The 16,912-nt window shown below is 42.5% G+C and overlaps 1 protein-coding gene across 1 annotated transcript in view; it reads right to left on the reverse strand.

The window, feature by feature from the left end:
• Dner (delta/notch like EGF repeat containing) overlaps window positions 1-16,912 on the reverse strand; it is a 296,201-nt gene that overhangs the window by 18,132 nt on the left and 261,157 nt on the right. The window contains exons 10-11 of the mRNA XM_050154164.1: window positions 11,173-11,286; window positions 2,542-2,673 (exon numbers count right to left, since the gene is read on the reverse strand). Of these exons, the coding sequence (XP_050010121.1) occupies window positions 2,542-2,673; window positions 11,173-11,286 (246 nt within the window). The remainder of the gene's footprint in view (window positions 1-2,541; window positions 2,674-11,172; window positions 11,287-16,912) is intronic.

Raw genomic sequence — 16,912 nt, forward strand, 5'->3', positions numbered from 1 at the left:
GCTTTATCAGTTCAGGAGACAGTGGTCTTCTGAATTTGCATCTTACAAGACTTGTATAATTCAAGAGAAACTTAAGTATGTTTAACATACAAAGGAGGCAGCAACTGTTAGCATTGATCCACAGAAGAACTTCACAAAAGTTCCTCTTATATTAGTATATCAGCTCAGCTCCTACTATTGAAATAAAATTTAGAATCTTTGGCTTGGTAGAATCATATATCTACATCACTAACAAAAATAAAATCTTCAGACCTCTTACAAATTTAGGGAACGATCAAAAACAGACTCATCTTCTGATGTTCAAGTGTACCTCCTAATCAGTCATGTCTTCATGGGAGATTGCTCAGAGACAGTGGGAGAAGTTATCAGAATAGAAATAATATCACACTCAGTACCACCCAGAGAGGCTAAAGCAGGAAGACTATGAGTCAAAGGCCAGTCCAGATTTCATAGTGAGAACCATTTATAGCCAACTAAAATGGAGTCACAAAAAAAAAAGAGTGCCAGCCTTTTCCAGAGGAGCTAAAGCTGAGATGCTACAGTGAGGAGGTTTTTATGCATGGCCACCAGACACTACCTTCGAAGATGCTACAGTGAGCTGGTCCTTATGCATGGCCACCAGACACTACCTTCGAAGATGCTACAGTGAGCTGGTCCTTATGCATGGCCACCAGACACTATCTTCTTTTTGTTGTTGTTTTTATATTTATTTATTATTTATTTAAGATTTCTGCCTCCTCCCCACCACTGCCTCCACTCATATTTGGTTACTAGCAATAAATAAAGGACATTGAGCCTATAATTCGTGATCCTAGAGAAGCTAAATAAAAAGGTGAACCCAAAGAAAAACATATAGGCATCCTCCTGAATATTAACCTTCATCAGGCGATGAAAGGAGATAGAGACAGAGACCCACATTGGAGCACCAGACACTATCTTCTAAGATGCTATGGTGAGGTGGTCCTTATGCATGGCCACCAGACACTACCTTCTAACTTTATCTCTTCTTTTTATTCTTTTTATAATAGTTGCCTCAGGCATAGGCATATTTCAGAAACTTTCACATAAAATACCTCAAGATGGAGGTCTAAAAACAAATTGTAACTTTTCTGGCATGAAAGAAAATGCTCTAAAGAGAGATACTTGTGTCTCTTCTTTTGCTATCATACTATTATAATAGTAGACCCCCAAGGAATTGTAATTTGCCCAGGAATCTCTTTCTAGGTGGAGGGAATGCCTAACATTATGCTGTGGCCAGAAAAGGAACTTGTCTATCAAGAAAAGATTTTACTCAGTTTTGACACCTGATCAGACCACAATGGACTGGAGCTGAGACACTGATGTCTAAAATGTGGGAGACAACACATTGACCAGGACAGCTCAGCCTCAGGTGTTATTCCTCCAGAGCTACCCACTTTTATTTGGCTTTGTTGCTTGTTTGTTTGTTTTTGAGAGAGGGTCTCTAATTGGAACCTGTGGATCATGGATTTGGCTAAGTTAACTGGCCAGAAAACCTGAGGGATTCTCATGTATCTGCTTTCAAAGCATTAGGGTTATAAATTCATGCCGTTATACAAGGCTTCTTGTGTAGGCAGTAAGGATCTAAACACAGGGCTACATACTTGTCCAGAAAGCACTTTACTGGATGAGACACACACATACACACACACACACACACACACACACACACACACACACACACACACATACACACACACGGCAGCCCTAGTTACTCTTATCCCTCAAAGAGTACAGTCAGCAGAGAGAAGGTTCCGGAAGAAGCACTCTTTGAACACCATTTCAATGCAGAGAATCATCTGGAATTGGGAGGCAGCACTCCCCGACTCAGCCCAGTTGGATAAGATGACACTTTACTGCTCTGAATAAATAAGAAAAATGCCTTTGGGCAGGAAATATTTGTCAGCTTTCAAAACAGATAAAAATCAAATTCCATGTCAGTCACTGTCACCTCCATCAGGGCGCTACACTGTTCTAGTACATCAGACCCTGATCCTGATATTTCCAAACTTCAAGTCATTCACCTACAGCCCATTGCTTTTTAGTTTCTCTTTCCATGTTCATCCTTGACGGACTTTCCTTCTTCAAGCAACTAAAGGAACCTGCTAAATTCAAAGACACCTAAAAACACAAAGGCAACGTAAATTCAAATCCTGTACTGTTTCTTGCTGCTCTTTGGACTTTCCAGAGCAAAGGGTGCATTTATTTTTGTGGTATTCTAACACTTTGTGAAGCACATTTTTTTGGCTGACCGAGTAGCAGTGAACTTTGGATGACATCTGAGGATGCTCATAGTCAGTGGAAAAAAAAAAAAAGGCTGGATGTAATCTCAAGGAACAGGCATGGCAGGAAGCAAGAGACAGAAGAACTACTTGGACTCTGGAGACAGGGATGAGGGAAGTGGTCCCTCTGAGCCTCATGGGCTTCCCTGTCATTGACATGGGGTCTTTCTGGTCATAGTTAGCATCTTCTTCTTGATGAAGGCAAAGCACATACTAAGTAGTCCACAGGTGAAATACTTACGGATTTCACAGTTTGCTCCCACCCAGCCATGAGGACAGTGGCAGGTATAACCATTAGGCTGGTCCACGCAGGTTCCAGCATGATGACAAGGGTTACTGTCACATTCATTGATGTCAATGTCACACTCTTCACCTATGAAATAAAGAAAAGTAACAGTGATTGGCTATGTCCATATCCCCATGAGTTGCAAAGGAAGGAAGGAAGGAAGGAAGAAGGAAGGAAGAAGGAAGGAAGGAAGGAAGGAGGGAGGGAGGGAGGGAGGGAGGAAGGAAGGAAGGAAGGAAGGAAGGAAGGAAGGAAGGAAGGACGGACGGACACAGGCTGATGATCATGACTTCCAGCCATTGAGCCCAGTGTACTATTTGAACAAAGTAAGGAACTGTTGAGAAATCCCAAACAAGAAATTTTTCACTTAAGCAAAACTGAATAAAGAAAAAAACAGTCCTACAAAGATTCTCCCCTTGAGCCCATGAGGAAGTAAAGCTGTTCTCACATCTGAATAAACCTTAGGAGGTCGATCTGAAAGGCAAAGTTGGTTCCTGATGTTGTTCAAGTCCACTCTACCTTGGAATCAGTAGCTGAATCTCATGCCATTTTCTGAAGTTCCAGGAAGCTGAACGCTCACAGGTTATGATTATTTTGTAGCCAAATATTTGAGTTTGCTGGTTTGGACACTGGCTCTTTAGTGGACACAGCTATACGCCCAGATCAAGTCTTTTTGTGAAAGCCACTTCTCCTTTCTTAGACCCTCTGTATGCTTAGATTCAGCAGGGAAGGCACTGAAAACCTCAGAGGGAGCATCAAGTCCAATTAGAGTGGCAGTTATATGCACGAGGTTAGCCCAAATCTGACATGCCCTTCCTGGAAAATGGTGGTCCAAAGGATGCTCATGTCCACGCCAATCTGTTTATCCTTCACAAGATGGCCAGACCCTGCTGAGATGCAACATCCTGGGCTTTCTGACCTGTCTACAGAACATGCCAAACTAGCACACAAACCAGCAACACTGCAATCCAAATATCCCCATATAGGAAGTATCTTGCTAGCAAAAGTTTCATGAACAAAAGACACCCTTGAACAATTTTACAGCCATCACAATGGATGGATACAAGATGAAGACATTCCTTAGACCTAAGGGCCTCTCATCAAAGCTGAAGAGGATACTTTACACTAAAACAATCACTCTTAAAGGGAAGAAAGTGCAAGAGAACCTTTAAAAATAATCCCTCATTTGCTTAGATAAATGCAGAAAAGGAAGCAAAAGAAAATACAAACACAACCCTGCTCTCGTCATCACAGTCAACTAAGAGCAAAACCAAATATTTTGCTCCCATCTACAGAAGGCAACATTTCGCTTGATTCGGGTAATTACTTCCGGGCTTATTTGGCATTAAATTGCTTTTCTGTCGGCTGTTGGTTTACTTCGTATTTATAAAACTGCTGGATGCTACTCACAGATCATTTCAGAGAAGGAATCTCACACTGAAAGATTTTCTGTCTGTTCCGTTTCACACTCTCTGCATACCTGGCATCTGACTATTACGAGTCAAATCTGTCAAACAAGACACTCACAGTCTCGGGGTCATCCCAAAATAATTGCAATTCAATCACATCAGGTAAATTTGTTTCTTGCAATAAATATAGTAACATATATCAGTAGAAAGAACGCAGAGCCAATTGCCTCGCGCTAACCTGTTCTAACATGTTTAAAATGTGGTCTCTGTGTATGGGCGGGGTGATCGCTCTGAGAGGAAAAGGGCATTGACTGACTACATCATTACAGATGGTATTGCATGGTAAACCAGCTGAAAAGCACATCAGCTGAGAAAGGCTGAAGGAGAAAAAGTTCTGACAGATAAATACATCAGTGCCCCCTTTCCACCCATTTAGGAGGCCAGCCTTAATGGAGACATTTGCTAAACAATCGCGTGCTTCAGCTGGGAATCAGACATGGAAAATTCTGAAATGAGACACCCGTGACCTGAACAGCAACAGTGAGAGAAACAGCCTGCCTCTTCCCAGCCTTCAGCAAGCCCAAGGTCAATGTTGCGCCCTCTGCGTACCACGTGACCTTAAACTCCTGACAGGCCTCAAGCCTCAACTTCCCACGTGTGATTACAAGCAAGGCAGACAAGCATCAGTCTTTCCATGCGGCCCAACATGCTGGCATTGTTTCCAGACAACATGCATTTTGTATTATTCTACTAGAAAGGCTCCTAGTGTTGGTTTTGTTTACTAATTGTCAAAAGTCTGAGGTTTTGTGAGACTGAGACAGTTGTCTTTCTAGTTGACTTGCTTATTATTTTCTTTTACCTAAATTAGAAAAAAAATATGCAATGCTCTTAAATGACCGTTATTCTTCAATAGCATTTGTGAAGAGATGCAAAACGATATTTCTCCTTGACTAAGGCTAGCAATTAGGACCTGAACATGAAGTCTTTTACAGTTTACTTTCAATCTATTCTTCTCTCCCCACCCCCATATCTCTCTCTGCATTCACGTGTATACACATGTACATATAGATGCATGTAGGTTTACATATATGTGGAAGCCAGAGATTGAAGTTGGGTGTCTTTCTGTATCATGCTCCATTTTTTAAATGTGTACAAGAGTTTTGCCTTCATATATGTCTGTGTACTACATGCATGCCTGGTGCCAGAAGAGGCCAGAAGGAGGTATCAGGTCCTCTGGAATGGATGTTATAGATGGCTGTGACCTGCTAGATGGGTGCTGGACAGCAAACTCAGACCCTCTGGGAAAACAGCCAGAGCACTTATCTGCTGAGCCATGTCTCTTGCCTCCATCTTATTTCCTGCCACAAAGTCTCACACTGAACCCAGAGCTAGACTAGCTCGCTCATAAGTCATGGGGACTCCCCTTTCTCTGTCCTCTCCTTCCCAGCGCCCCACTTTTCACATGGGTGCTGGAGACCCCCACTCAGGCTACATGGCCAGCACTTGACTAGCTGAGCCGTCTCCCCAGCCCTCAATCTACTGTTTTCTATGAGGCAGTGTAGATAATATGTATCCTAGGTAGTACTTACAAAAGGTTATAATCACAGTGATTTATTTATAATGCTTTCTTTGGGTAAATTAGGAAGTGTAAAAGAACTAAAAACTATCCAAAGTCATTACTGTTACTAAAGCCTTGAGTTAGCAGAGTCCATGCTCAAAGGTATAGATGACAATCTCTGCAACCACAGTATCTACATTAAAAACGCCAGGCTCCAGGCAGGTGCTTTAGCTTGTTCCCTCACACTTTAATAGGATTTTACTGTGGATGAAGCAAGATTCAAAAACATTATTTAGAACTTTTCCTATGATGGTGAAAAAAAAGAACTAGAACCTGTCTTAACCACTTCTATAAAGTAGAAGACTGAATAAAATATATGAAAAATAAAACCCTTTAAAGAACTAGATACCACGTAGTCCTGGGTTGCAAAAAACAAAACATGGCACGTTAAATGTAGGGAAAGCTACATCAGAAGACAGAGTCCCTCAGATAAATAAAGCACCTGAAATACTAAAGTACACTGTATCCCAGGATGATGCTGTCTCACTAGAGTTTGCTATCAAATATGATGTGCGCATGAATTCTAGAATCCTGGCAACGAGGGTAAGAGTCAAACAGCCCCCAAACTGGTAGCAGATGAGGAAGAATTCAAGGCTCACTACTCACGGTACATCAGTGAAGTCACTAAGGGTCCCATCTAAGGAGCAGGACAAAACAACCACTACAGTAGAGGGTCAAACCAAAAATGATCAACATAAAAAGGTTAGTATTAAAAAGATAGTCCTATCACTCACCATATTAACATACAATGGCCAGCATCCAAACAAATCTGGAGAAAAGGAGGAAGAGAGGATGAAGAGGTAGGAGTCTACCTGCCCATTTTCAAAAGTCACGAGGCTACAGTAGATTTTAGGTATCGAGGCTGTATGGCAACTGAACAGACACATCAATCAACGAAAAAGAAAGAACCCAAAAATAGAGCCAGGCAAATATTGCCAACTGATTTTTGACCGAGGTTCAAAGGCAGTTCAATGAAAGAGAAACAGATGGCCCTTTAACTAATGAAGCAACGTTTAAAAGGAAAAAATAAATAATGTCTAGTGGGAAAAGTCCATGAAGGGCTAAGTCTATGAAGAAAAGTAACTAGACCAGAGAAGCCTTGCTGAAGGGCAGACCGAATGACCTTGAAAGTGAGTCGTCCAGGCGCTGCTGTTGCCTAAGCCCAGACTGACCTTGAACACACTAAATCGCCAAGGAAGACCTTGAACTTGTGATCCTCCTGCCTCCACCTCTGGAGTACTGTGATTATATTACTTAAGCCTTCATGCCTGGTTTAGGCTTGGCTAAACTAAATGAAAAAGAGCTGTGGGCAGATCCTATATTCTGGTTGAAAAATGATTTACTAAAAGAACACAAAGTAGCAACTTTGTTACCGAGAATGTTGGAATTTAAGGACCAAGGGGGGGGGGGCAGGAGTGGGAACCACTTACATTGCTATTATTGTGTGTTTTGGGGATGGGTTATGGGTAAATAAAAGAAGACCAGCATGATCCTGGTGGTGCTAGATTAGAGTTTGGACATCACCATGACTTCTCATGAAACTTACTATAGATACAGAGAGCTGTATAGTAAGAGGTGCACCATATACACACATTAGTGTATACACATACAGTCTCTGGCTTGTCAGGCAAGAGGCTCTGAAAGCAGTGACATATGATAGCAACAAGCCCTGTTAGTGCCTAGATATTTATTTCAATTATTCTCCAAGAAGGAGCCAAGGGACCTTGGAGAAATGGATGACTCCGGGATGAGGGCAGGAACTAGACAAGATGAGACTAAAGAGTCTGAAAACATAAGAAACAGGCAAGAGCTGAAACAACACAACAAAGCAGCCACCCCCACCCCCACGCGGGGATATGAGGAAGGGGCACAGCCATCAAATGAAAGACCTCTCAGTGCCCAAACTGGGAACACTGGGAACAATAAAACAAACTAGAATGTGTTGTCCTGTAACATAAACCATACACTAAGTACCCGTAAGCCCCAACTAACATAAATAAATGATTGAACAAACTAATAAATGGAGGATAATAAGCAAATCTCTCACAAGGAAGAGTTCCAAATAGTCCTTTAGCTACCCCACCCTCATGAGGGTTGGCCATGCCAAGTGACTTCCTTCCACACAGTGCAGCATGGTAGAGAAATGATGGCGGGAAATGGAAGGAGCACCAGCTCAGCTAGTGACCAAGGCTATCAGGACCCACAAGCTACGCTGATAGCAGGAGGCCTTGCTATGCTGTGACAGGCATGGGAGATGGACAATAGACATGAGAAGACCTTTGCCATGGAGGCTATCCAGATAGCAAAATTAAAACACAGACACACACAAAAAAATGTCCACCATCATTTTGCCATAGAGAAACTCAAACTAAAGCCATAAAGAATGCTCACTATACAGCTAATAGACTAACAAAGCCCTGGAGGAAAGGGTGGATGCCAAACCAATAAATGAAAGATGAGAAGGATCGACACTGGGTGGTGGTTCCATGGAGAGAATGCCAGAAGAATGCCAGGCTTGGAGAGCAGGAGAGCACTTTCGATTTGCAGGGAAATGGGACAATGGATTGAGTATTTACTTAGATGACTAGTTTTATCTAACTCACTCCACTCCATCATTGAAGAGGTTCTCAAACACTCGCTAGTTGGCCAAATACAAGTTTTCCTCGATCTCAGATGCACTGAGAGGCAGGTAAGCAAGAAAAAGAAAAGAAGATCAGGGGCTGGAGAGATGATTCCAGAGGACCTGGGTTCAGTTCCCAGCACCCACAAGGCAGTTCACAACTACCTGTAATTCCAGGCCCAGAGGATCACGCACTATCTTCTAATCTCTGTGGACACTAGGCACACATGGGAGACATACATACATGCAAGGGGTCAAAATTATTCCACAGTTTTCAGGCAGAGCAAATTACAGTGACAATAATACTACCTGAAGTGCTAGCCAACATTTAAAAATTTAAAGCAGAAAAGAAAGGATCATCTATGAGTTTGGTACATGCTTGATAGCTCTAAGACAGTTTGCTAAATAGACAGTTGGAGGTTCATTAAATATTCTGCAGTAAATATTCCATTTTCTCACCTAGAAAATTGGCAAAAAGTAAATTTCAAATACATTAAAGATTTAAATACTAAAAATTAGCTCATACATGGTTATAATGATATAGGAAGATACTAACAAAGCCTCAATAGTTAAAGCCATTTGATAACCAAGAAGAAAAAAGGGGGGGGGGGAATCAAGATTTAATTATGTAAACTGAAATATAATACATGTAAAGCAGAGGTAATGAACTAAATGGCTAGGAAGAAAGATTAGTGTGGATGGCCTAGCAGAAAAACAAAGTTATGAGGAAGTGTTTAGAAAATAAGGAACACAACTGGCAAGAAATGTTTTTAAAGTTTTCAACTCTTTGAGCCTCGGACCTACAAATTAAATAACAAAATAGAGCTGTTGCCTTCCAGAATGACAACTGTGGAGAGTGTGTGTCAAGACAAGAAGACAGACAGTCATGTCATTAGGTGAAAGTTGGCGTTTACTTTTGCGTTCTTCCTTAGGGAATATAACATATATGCAATAATCTGTTCTTCTGGACCCCTGGATTTCTATCCCGAAAAAGTGTACTAAAGGGGGGTGAGGGGCATATACAGAAAAATACATGTGTAGAAACTTTCCTTTCATTATTGTTTGTAATTTTGAAACGTTCCTAACTTCCAAAAATAAAATTGAAGATGAACTAAAAATAAATCATGGCATTTCATAGACCAACAAGTCAACCAATAAAAATGTTTTAACAATAAAGGCTTAGGGTCCTCTTCCAAAGGACCCTTGTTCTGTTCTCAGCACCCATACTGGGCAGCTCATACCACCCATAACTCCAGATCCAATGACCCAATGCCCCCTTCTGGCCTCTGTGGGTACCTGTACTCATATGCATGCACGCGCGTGTGCACATACACACACACACACACAAAATTATAAAATAAATATTTTGAAAGTGTAATTCTTGGTATGGAAACACATTTATTATTTACTTATTTATTTTGTCTAGTTAAAAGTGGGCTACAAATAATGTATTATTATTCCATTTGTGTCCATATATGTACACATACATATGTACACATATACACTGTATGCCATATTCTATTCATAGACCTTCAGGAAAATTCTTGAAAGTCAATATATTAATAATGTTATTTCCCAGCAATATGGTGTTAACTGGTGAATTATTATTTCAATAGCTTTAAACTTCTAATTTCTTCTATTCTTTGTATTTAATTACTAGTAAGATAGAAATATCTGGAAAAGACCCAGGAATCTTCCCTGATATATTTTTGCCTCCACTGACTAATACATAAATGTCTCTCTGCATTTATAAACCACCAGATAAACAAAACCATCTGCAAATCATTTTCTGGAGCAAGCCCACTTCTCAGTCTTGGAACAACACAAGAAGAAAACAGGGGGTGAGAAAAAGATAAATAGGAAAATCAGAAACTGATCCTCCCCCAGCCACTTGGCTGTTGGCACCTTCCCCAAGGGTAAACAGATAAGGCTTCCCTGGAAAGGACTGGAGAGTGGACTTTGCAAAGTGCTGTAGAGTTTGGAGATGGCCACAGTGGCCCAGAAGAAGAGTTCAAGCCTAACAAAGTGGTCCCCAACAGAGGATGCCATGTGTTTCCCTACAGACCCTCCACCTTCTTCCATGGGCAGGCTTCTCCCTAGTTTGTAATTACAAGCAAGCCCATTACTAAGCTAAGTCCCCCAGCCCTGACCTTGTCTTATTCTTTAATTTTCAAGGCTTCTGAGTTCCGCAGGGAAAAGCAAGGTTAAAATTTGGAATATTCTAGACTCTTGTGGTTTCAGACTTTCTTTGAGAATCTGATGAAAACTGAGAACCTCCCCTTGGCGCACACATCCAACATAACACTGCACTTCTGCTTTCACAGATTTGCAAGATACCTGAGCTCAGGGGCTGGGGCTTGGACAAAAAAAAAATCATGCTAGATTGGATCCCCAATCTAAAAGCAACTCCCTGACAATGTTCGGGAACCACCAAGACTAGGGTGAACCCAGCTTCTGTGTCTGCAACTGTCATTTAATTCTAGCTACCCACTCCAGTCTGTCCCCACATTCCTATTCTACCCTGAATCCTTCCTCCCCAACACCAAAACTGTCACTTTTATAACACTCAACGGTGTCTGGATAGAGTTCACACAGAAAACATGTTTGATCCTTCCTGTGCCGTTCATACTACATGAACACTGACACTTGCAAGTGTTCTCATGAGCTCATGGCTTATGCTTCAGAGCTCCAGCTCTGGAAACATACAGTGATGGCAGTGCCAGCAAATCTAAATGAGAAATGCTGGCTTCAGAAGAGCCTAGTTTAATGACAACATAGTCTATTGTTTTGAAATGGATCTTGTTGAAGCCATGCCCCTGACATTTCACAATGGCATCTCTGCTTTGCAATCACTCATGACAGAAGGTTTGGGGTTGTCCAACCTCGGCAGCCATGGGGACTATGCAGTGAGTTTGAAAACACACTCATGGACCACTCACCTGTGAACCCTGGTGCACAGATGCACGTGCCGTTCAGGCCCTCGCTGTCGCAGGTTCCGCCATTCAGACAGCTGATGTTAGCACAGGGGTCCTTGTACAGTTCACAGTGTGTTCCTGCAGAGAAGCAAATGAGAAAGGGTGACCCATGGAGCACTCCCCTGTCCCTGTAGCCTTCCAAAGAAAGGGTTGCACCAGCATGTGACAGCATTGGAACAGGTCCATGGTGTATATGTGTTCATGTGTGTGCGCCTCTGTGTGGCTGTGTCCTGTGTCAGGGACCATTGTCCTAAAAATGTTTGCAGAAAGCCCTACTACCTTGAGAGCTGTTTGCTAATGGAACCTGCCTTACAACCCAACTATCTTGATAGCAGGGACGATTGTCCTAAGAATGTTTGCAGAGAGCCCCCACATCCCAACTACCTTAAGAGCTGTTTATTAACGGAGCCACAAAAAAAGAATGTTTCCGCTTACACCAGGTGTGCTGACTGGTGACATTTGCTGCCCCGGCAAAGTAAGCACCAGACTACAACCCCAAGGTCCAAATCAGGAGCAGAAGGAGAGAGAGCACAAACAAGGAACTCAGGGCCATGAGGGGTGCACCCACACACTGAGACAATGGGGATGTTCTTTCAGGAACTCACCAAGGCCAGCTGGCCTGGGTCTGAAAAAGTATGGGATAAAACCGGACTCACTGAACATAGCAGACAATGAGGACTGCTGAGAAGTCAAGAACAATGACACTGGGTTTTGATCCTACTGCACGTACTGGCTTTGTGGGAGCCTAGGCTGTTTGGATGTTCACCTTACTAGACCTGGAAGGAGGTGGGAGGTTCTTGGACTCCCCACAGGGCAGGGAACCTGGTCTGCTCTTCTCTTAGGGCTGATGAGAGAGGGGGAGTTGATTGGGGGAGGGGGATGGATATGGGAGGCGGTAGTGGGGAAGAGACAGAAATCTTTAATAAATAAATAAAGTTCCTTCCTGCCCCTGCCCCCCCATCCCAAGCCAAATTCCTCATTCAAGGCCTATATAAGCCTCAACCATTACCCTAATAAACTGAGACCTTGACAACAGAACTTTGCTTGGTCTCTTTTCTCTCTCCCACCCATGATTCCTACAGGTAGTGCCCTCTTTAAGACCCTGGAATAACTGGACCTGCTGAACGGGTCAGTCGAGTATGTGTGTGCTTGTGTGTACACATGTATGTGTGTGCATACATGTGCATATCTGTGTGGATGTCTGTCCCTGCGTGCATGTATATATTTGTGTGTGTGTGAGAATGCATGTCTGTGTGTGTGCATGTGTTTGGGTGTGTGCTTGTTTGTTACATGGGTATCTGTGTGTTCATGTGTATGTGTACTCTTTAAAACTGTACCTTATTAGAAAATAACCAATTTAATCCCTACCCAAAGTAAGTATGGTATTTTGTCTACTTAGGGAGCTTATCTACATTTTCTCTGCATATCTCAAAGCCTATCGCATGGAAAGCCAAAAACCTGAAAGTTAAAATTTCTCAATGGCCAGCTCCCACAACCATACACATATGGGCAGCAGTAATTGACCTTACAGAGCTACCAAAAAAAAGAGAAAGTAAAAAAGGAAGACAGGAAGTTAGGGGGAAGTATTAGACAGACATGGGGAAATTGGGGAGAAGGGGGTATATATAATAACATTTCATTGTGTATATATATAAAGTTCTCAACAAAATAAAAAGAAATCTCGATGGCAAATGCTGAATCTCCAAAAGAAACAGGAAATGGTTAGATAGCTGGAGAAACATTTAACATTCAACAGCAAAGGTAAAAACTGGGCGTCAGATGCTTCAAGGGTTCCAACTCTACATGGAGACAAGAGGAGGCAGGAGGGGTTTCTCCACACATGGACTCACACTCAAGAGGAAATCAGCCCATGCTTCAAGTCTCCAGGCACCCTGACAGCACACGTCCCAAGCCCTCTCTCTGTGCCGAATGTCTGATTTACCCCTCACTGCAACACCCAGAAGAGGAAGGGGAAACTGAGGGAAGGAGCTGCCTGCTGTCACAAGGTAGCGAGGGAAGGAACAGGGACTCAAGTCCGTGAGTGATCCCTAGTCAAGGTGGCCACTTAAAGGAATGTTTACTCCAGACCCTCATGTAGAGTTCAGCTCCCACTGGAAGCATACAGATCTAAGGGGTCAGTGAGATGGCTCAGGTGGGAAAGGTGCTTGTCACCAAGACTGGGCATCTGAGTTCAATCCCCAGGACCCACACGTAGAAGGGAAATACTGATTCCTACAAGCTGTCCTCTGACCTCCATGCGTATAAATATGATATTCGTGCCCACATACTCACACTCACATACACACACACACATAGATAAATGCAATTAACTGCTTCCTTAAATCCTTGAATAAAAATAGAAAACTTTGCTTGTATAAAAGAAAAAATAGGATATGTTTGCATGTGTACATACAAATGTCTGAAGTGAGGTTGGATTACTTCCAAAATAGATTGCTTTGATTTCACAGCTACGCATTTCTGCTTCATTTACACATACATACACACACACACACACACACACACACACACCCTTTTTCCACAATAAATATATTATTTTTTAATTAATAAATGAAAAACTCAGTACTATTTGGGAGGAGGGATATCTGCTGGGAAGCCAGAGTACAACACAGATGAACAGATTTCTTGCCCTTCCTCCTTTCCTTCATCCCTCCCTCCCTCTTTCATCCCTCCCTCCCTCTTTCATCCCTCCCTCTCCCCTTTTCTGTCTCCTTCCCTCACCCCACAGCCTTTGGAGTAGAAGAAAATTTACATTCTGATCTAGGTGAGAATGTCAACAGTGCAGTGCTTATTCTCCCTGACTGCCTCAAGAAAAATAGGCTTAGAGCAAATCTCAGCAATGTGACGCCAACTTCGCTTGCACGCCACATCCTTCCTCAGCTCGCATTGCACAAGTGACTGCCACACCCTGTGACTCATCCCGTGGGCTCTGACATCTTGCTGGCCTTTTCCCCTCCTCTCTTTGTCACTGCTTTAGGAGACGAGGCTCAAGAAAGGGGGACAGAAGAAAATAAAGGCAGAAAGCCTACATCCACAGGAGTGCCCTCCGTGAGTGAGTAGTGCATTTTACAGTGACAGCCCTGATTCCTGTTCTGCCTCACCTGCCATTTTCAAGTATTGCTGGGCGCCATGACCGGGATTTTTCCCAAGTGTTTTTCAGAACTCAGCTTTCTCATATCTTACTGCCTCGTACCTGCAGGAAACAGTCACTCACAACATGCCCTAACTTCCCCTCTGTGTCCAGGGCCTTGAAGGGGATCTCCCTGTCTTTGTAATGTGAAACTTTCTTCTACATTTGAGTTACATGGTCTCTTCCTAAAGTTTCCACTTCTAGAGGCTGGGGATGTAGCTCACCCAGGTTTTGCTTTGATCCCCATCACCACAGAAGCCAGGCATGGTGGCTTACACAAGTAATCTGAGACTCCAAAGTTTGAGGCAAGAACATGAGAAGTTTAATGTTGTCCTTGACTCCATAACAAGTTTAAGCCTCTGACTCAAAGAGAGAGAGACAGAGAGACAGACAGAGAGAGACAGAGACAAAGAGAGGAGTCTTCCTCAGGGAAGAGCACACCCATTGGATATGTGACACAAAATGTTCAGCCCTGAAACATACACATACAAGTAACATTATATGGACTGAGCAGGTTGTGTTTATTTATTTAGAAACTACATGTATGTATACATGTGTGTTGATATATGTTTATATAAATATACACACAAGCCGAGCGGTGGTGGTGCACGCCTTTAATCCCAGTACTCAGGAGGCAGAGGCAGGCGGATCTCAGGGAGTTCAAGGCCAGCCTGGTCTACAAGAGCTAGTTCCGGGACAGGCACCAAAGCTACAGAGAAATCCTGTCTCGAAAAACCAAAAATAAATAAATAAATGAATAAATAAATAAACAAACATATATAGCTATATAAACAGTAAAAGAAAAAGAAGCCATGAATCTGAAAGAGAGCAAAGGGAATGTATGGGAGGAACTGGAGGGAGACGAGGGAAGGGGAAATGATGCAATTATAATCTCAAAATAATTTTAAAAATCAATTAGAAGAGTGGGAGCAGGAGGAGTCCTCTCTGCTTCAAAATATTTATCTCAAAGATCATAAGTTTCCAATGGCTGATCGATGGGAACCAGACAATCAAAAGATCCCGTTGTAATGTGAAATAAAGCCATCACCAAAGTTCTGAGCAAAGTCCAGCAGACCTGAATGGCTACACTGAGGCTGTGCTCCAATCGCTGGCCAGTCCAGCCAGGTCAATAAAACTAACTACCTTTGCCAAATAAGGTTAAAAAAAGAAATTCTAGGCCAAAATTTACATATCATAAATATATCTACCTATCTATCATCTATCATCTATCTATCTATCTATCTATCTATCTATCTATCTATCATCTATGTTCTTATTTAGTTAGAGTCTCACATAACCCAGGCTGGTTTCAAACTCACTATTAGCCTATAATGATCCTCCTAGTACTGGGATTCCAACTGAACACCACCATAGTCAGTATATGTGTTCCTGGGGATCAAACCACAGGGGCTTGTGAATGTGACATCCACAGACCAAACATCTCCAATGATATAGATTTACTAAAAACACCCAAAATCACAAGCATACAATTGCAATCTTTCATGTATTTGGATTGCTTTCCCTTTGGCAATAATTTTCTTCACTGTTACTTTTCTTTTTTGATAGATAAGGCATTCAGTTACCCAAGCACTCATTGGGAGATTTTTGGCAGCAAGGCTGGACAAAAGCTCATCTTCGCAGAAACATGATCTCTGTGAATTGGGAAGGGCTCACATCCCTGGTACATACTTGAGTCACTCGCATTTCTATAGTCTAAGTTTGGTAATCCTTCTACTAAAAAATATAATCGCATGGCCATGTAGGCCATTAGAACAGAGCAGCTTTGCACTAGAAACTAAATATACAGAAAAGACGGACGGCACGGTTACCCGTGATATGCCCAGGTGCTCACGTTCAAGCCTTCCTCTTGGCTTCCAGGGCCCACCTTCATGCCTCCAGGATGTTGCCCCAGTACTGTCATAGGCATCCTGACTCCCTGACCAAACATAGCTACCTTCACCTCTTCCTGGACTGGACTTTGCCTGGCAGAACTGAACACCTTTTGCTATAAAGCAGAACCTTGAATTTCCCCCAGGCAAAGCAGGTTTCAACATTGTGTGTTCAGAACTTGCTATGATTCCCATTGTCACCGAATTCCATGTGTCAGATCCCAATGTATCCATTCCCTCCTTGACTCCCCCATGGATCTCTGAGCACCATCTGAGCTGAGCACACATCTTAATTCACAGAAGAAATAGCAGCCACAGCACCATAACCCTGTCCTCACAAAAAGGATGACAGACAGCCAGTGGACTTTGGCTGACATGCAGGTGAGATTGCCAGAGGAATGAGGCGTCATTCCAAGTTCCAAATTGGCCTCAAAAACATCCTATTTTGTCAGGGAAAACCAGGTCCATGCTTCAAGCTAAGTCTGAGGACTGACACACATCACCCATTGGCAAGGGACTGGGCATGCACAATTACGAAACATGTTTAGTCTCAAGCAAAAATAAACTTCAATTCAGTCACAATTAATAATAATTCATACTTCTCAGATTAAGGGATGGAGAATGATGTTTCTGGAAAATTTTCTATTCCAAGAGGGCTCCTTCCTGA

The sequence above is a fragment of the Alexandromys fortis genome, unplaced genomic scaffold (genome assembly GCF_014885135.2).
Source record: "Alexandromys fortis isolate MF-2015 unplaced genomic scaffold, M_Fortis_MF-2015_v1.1 scaffold_40, whole genome shotgun sequence".
NCBI classification, from domain to species: domain Eukaryota; kingdom Metazoa; phylum Chordata; class Mammalia; order Rodentia; family Cricetidae; genus Alexandromys; species Alexandromys fortis.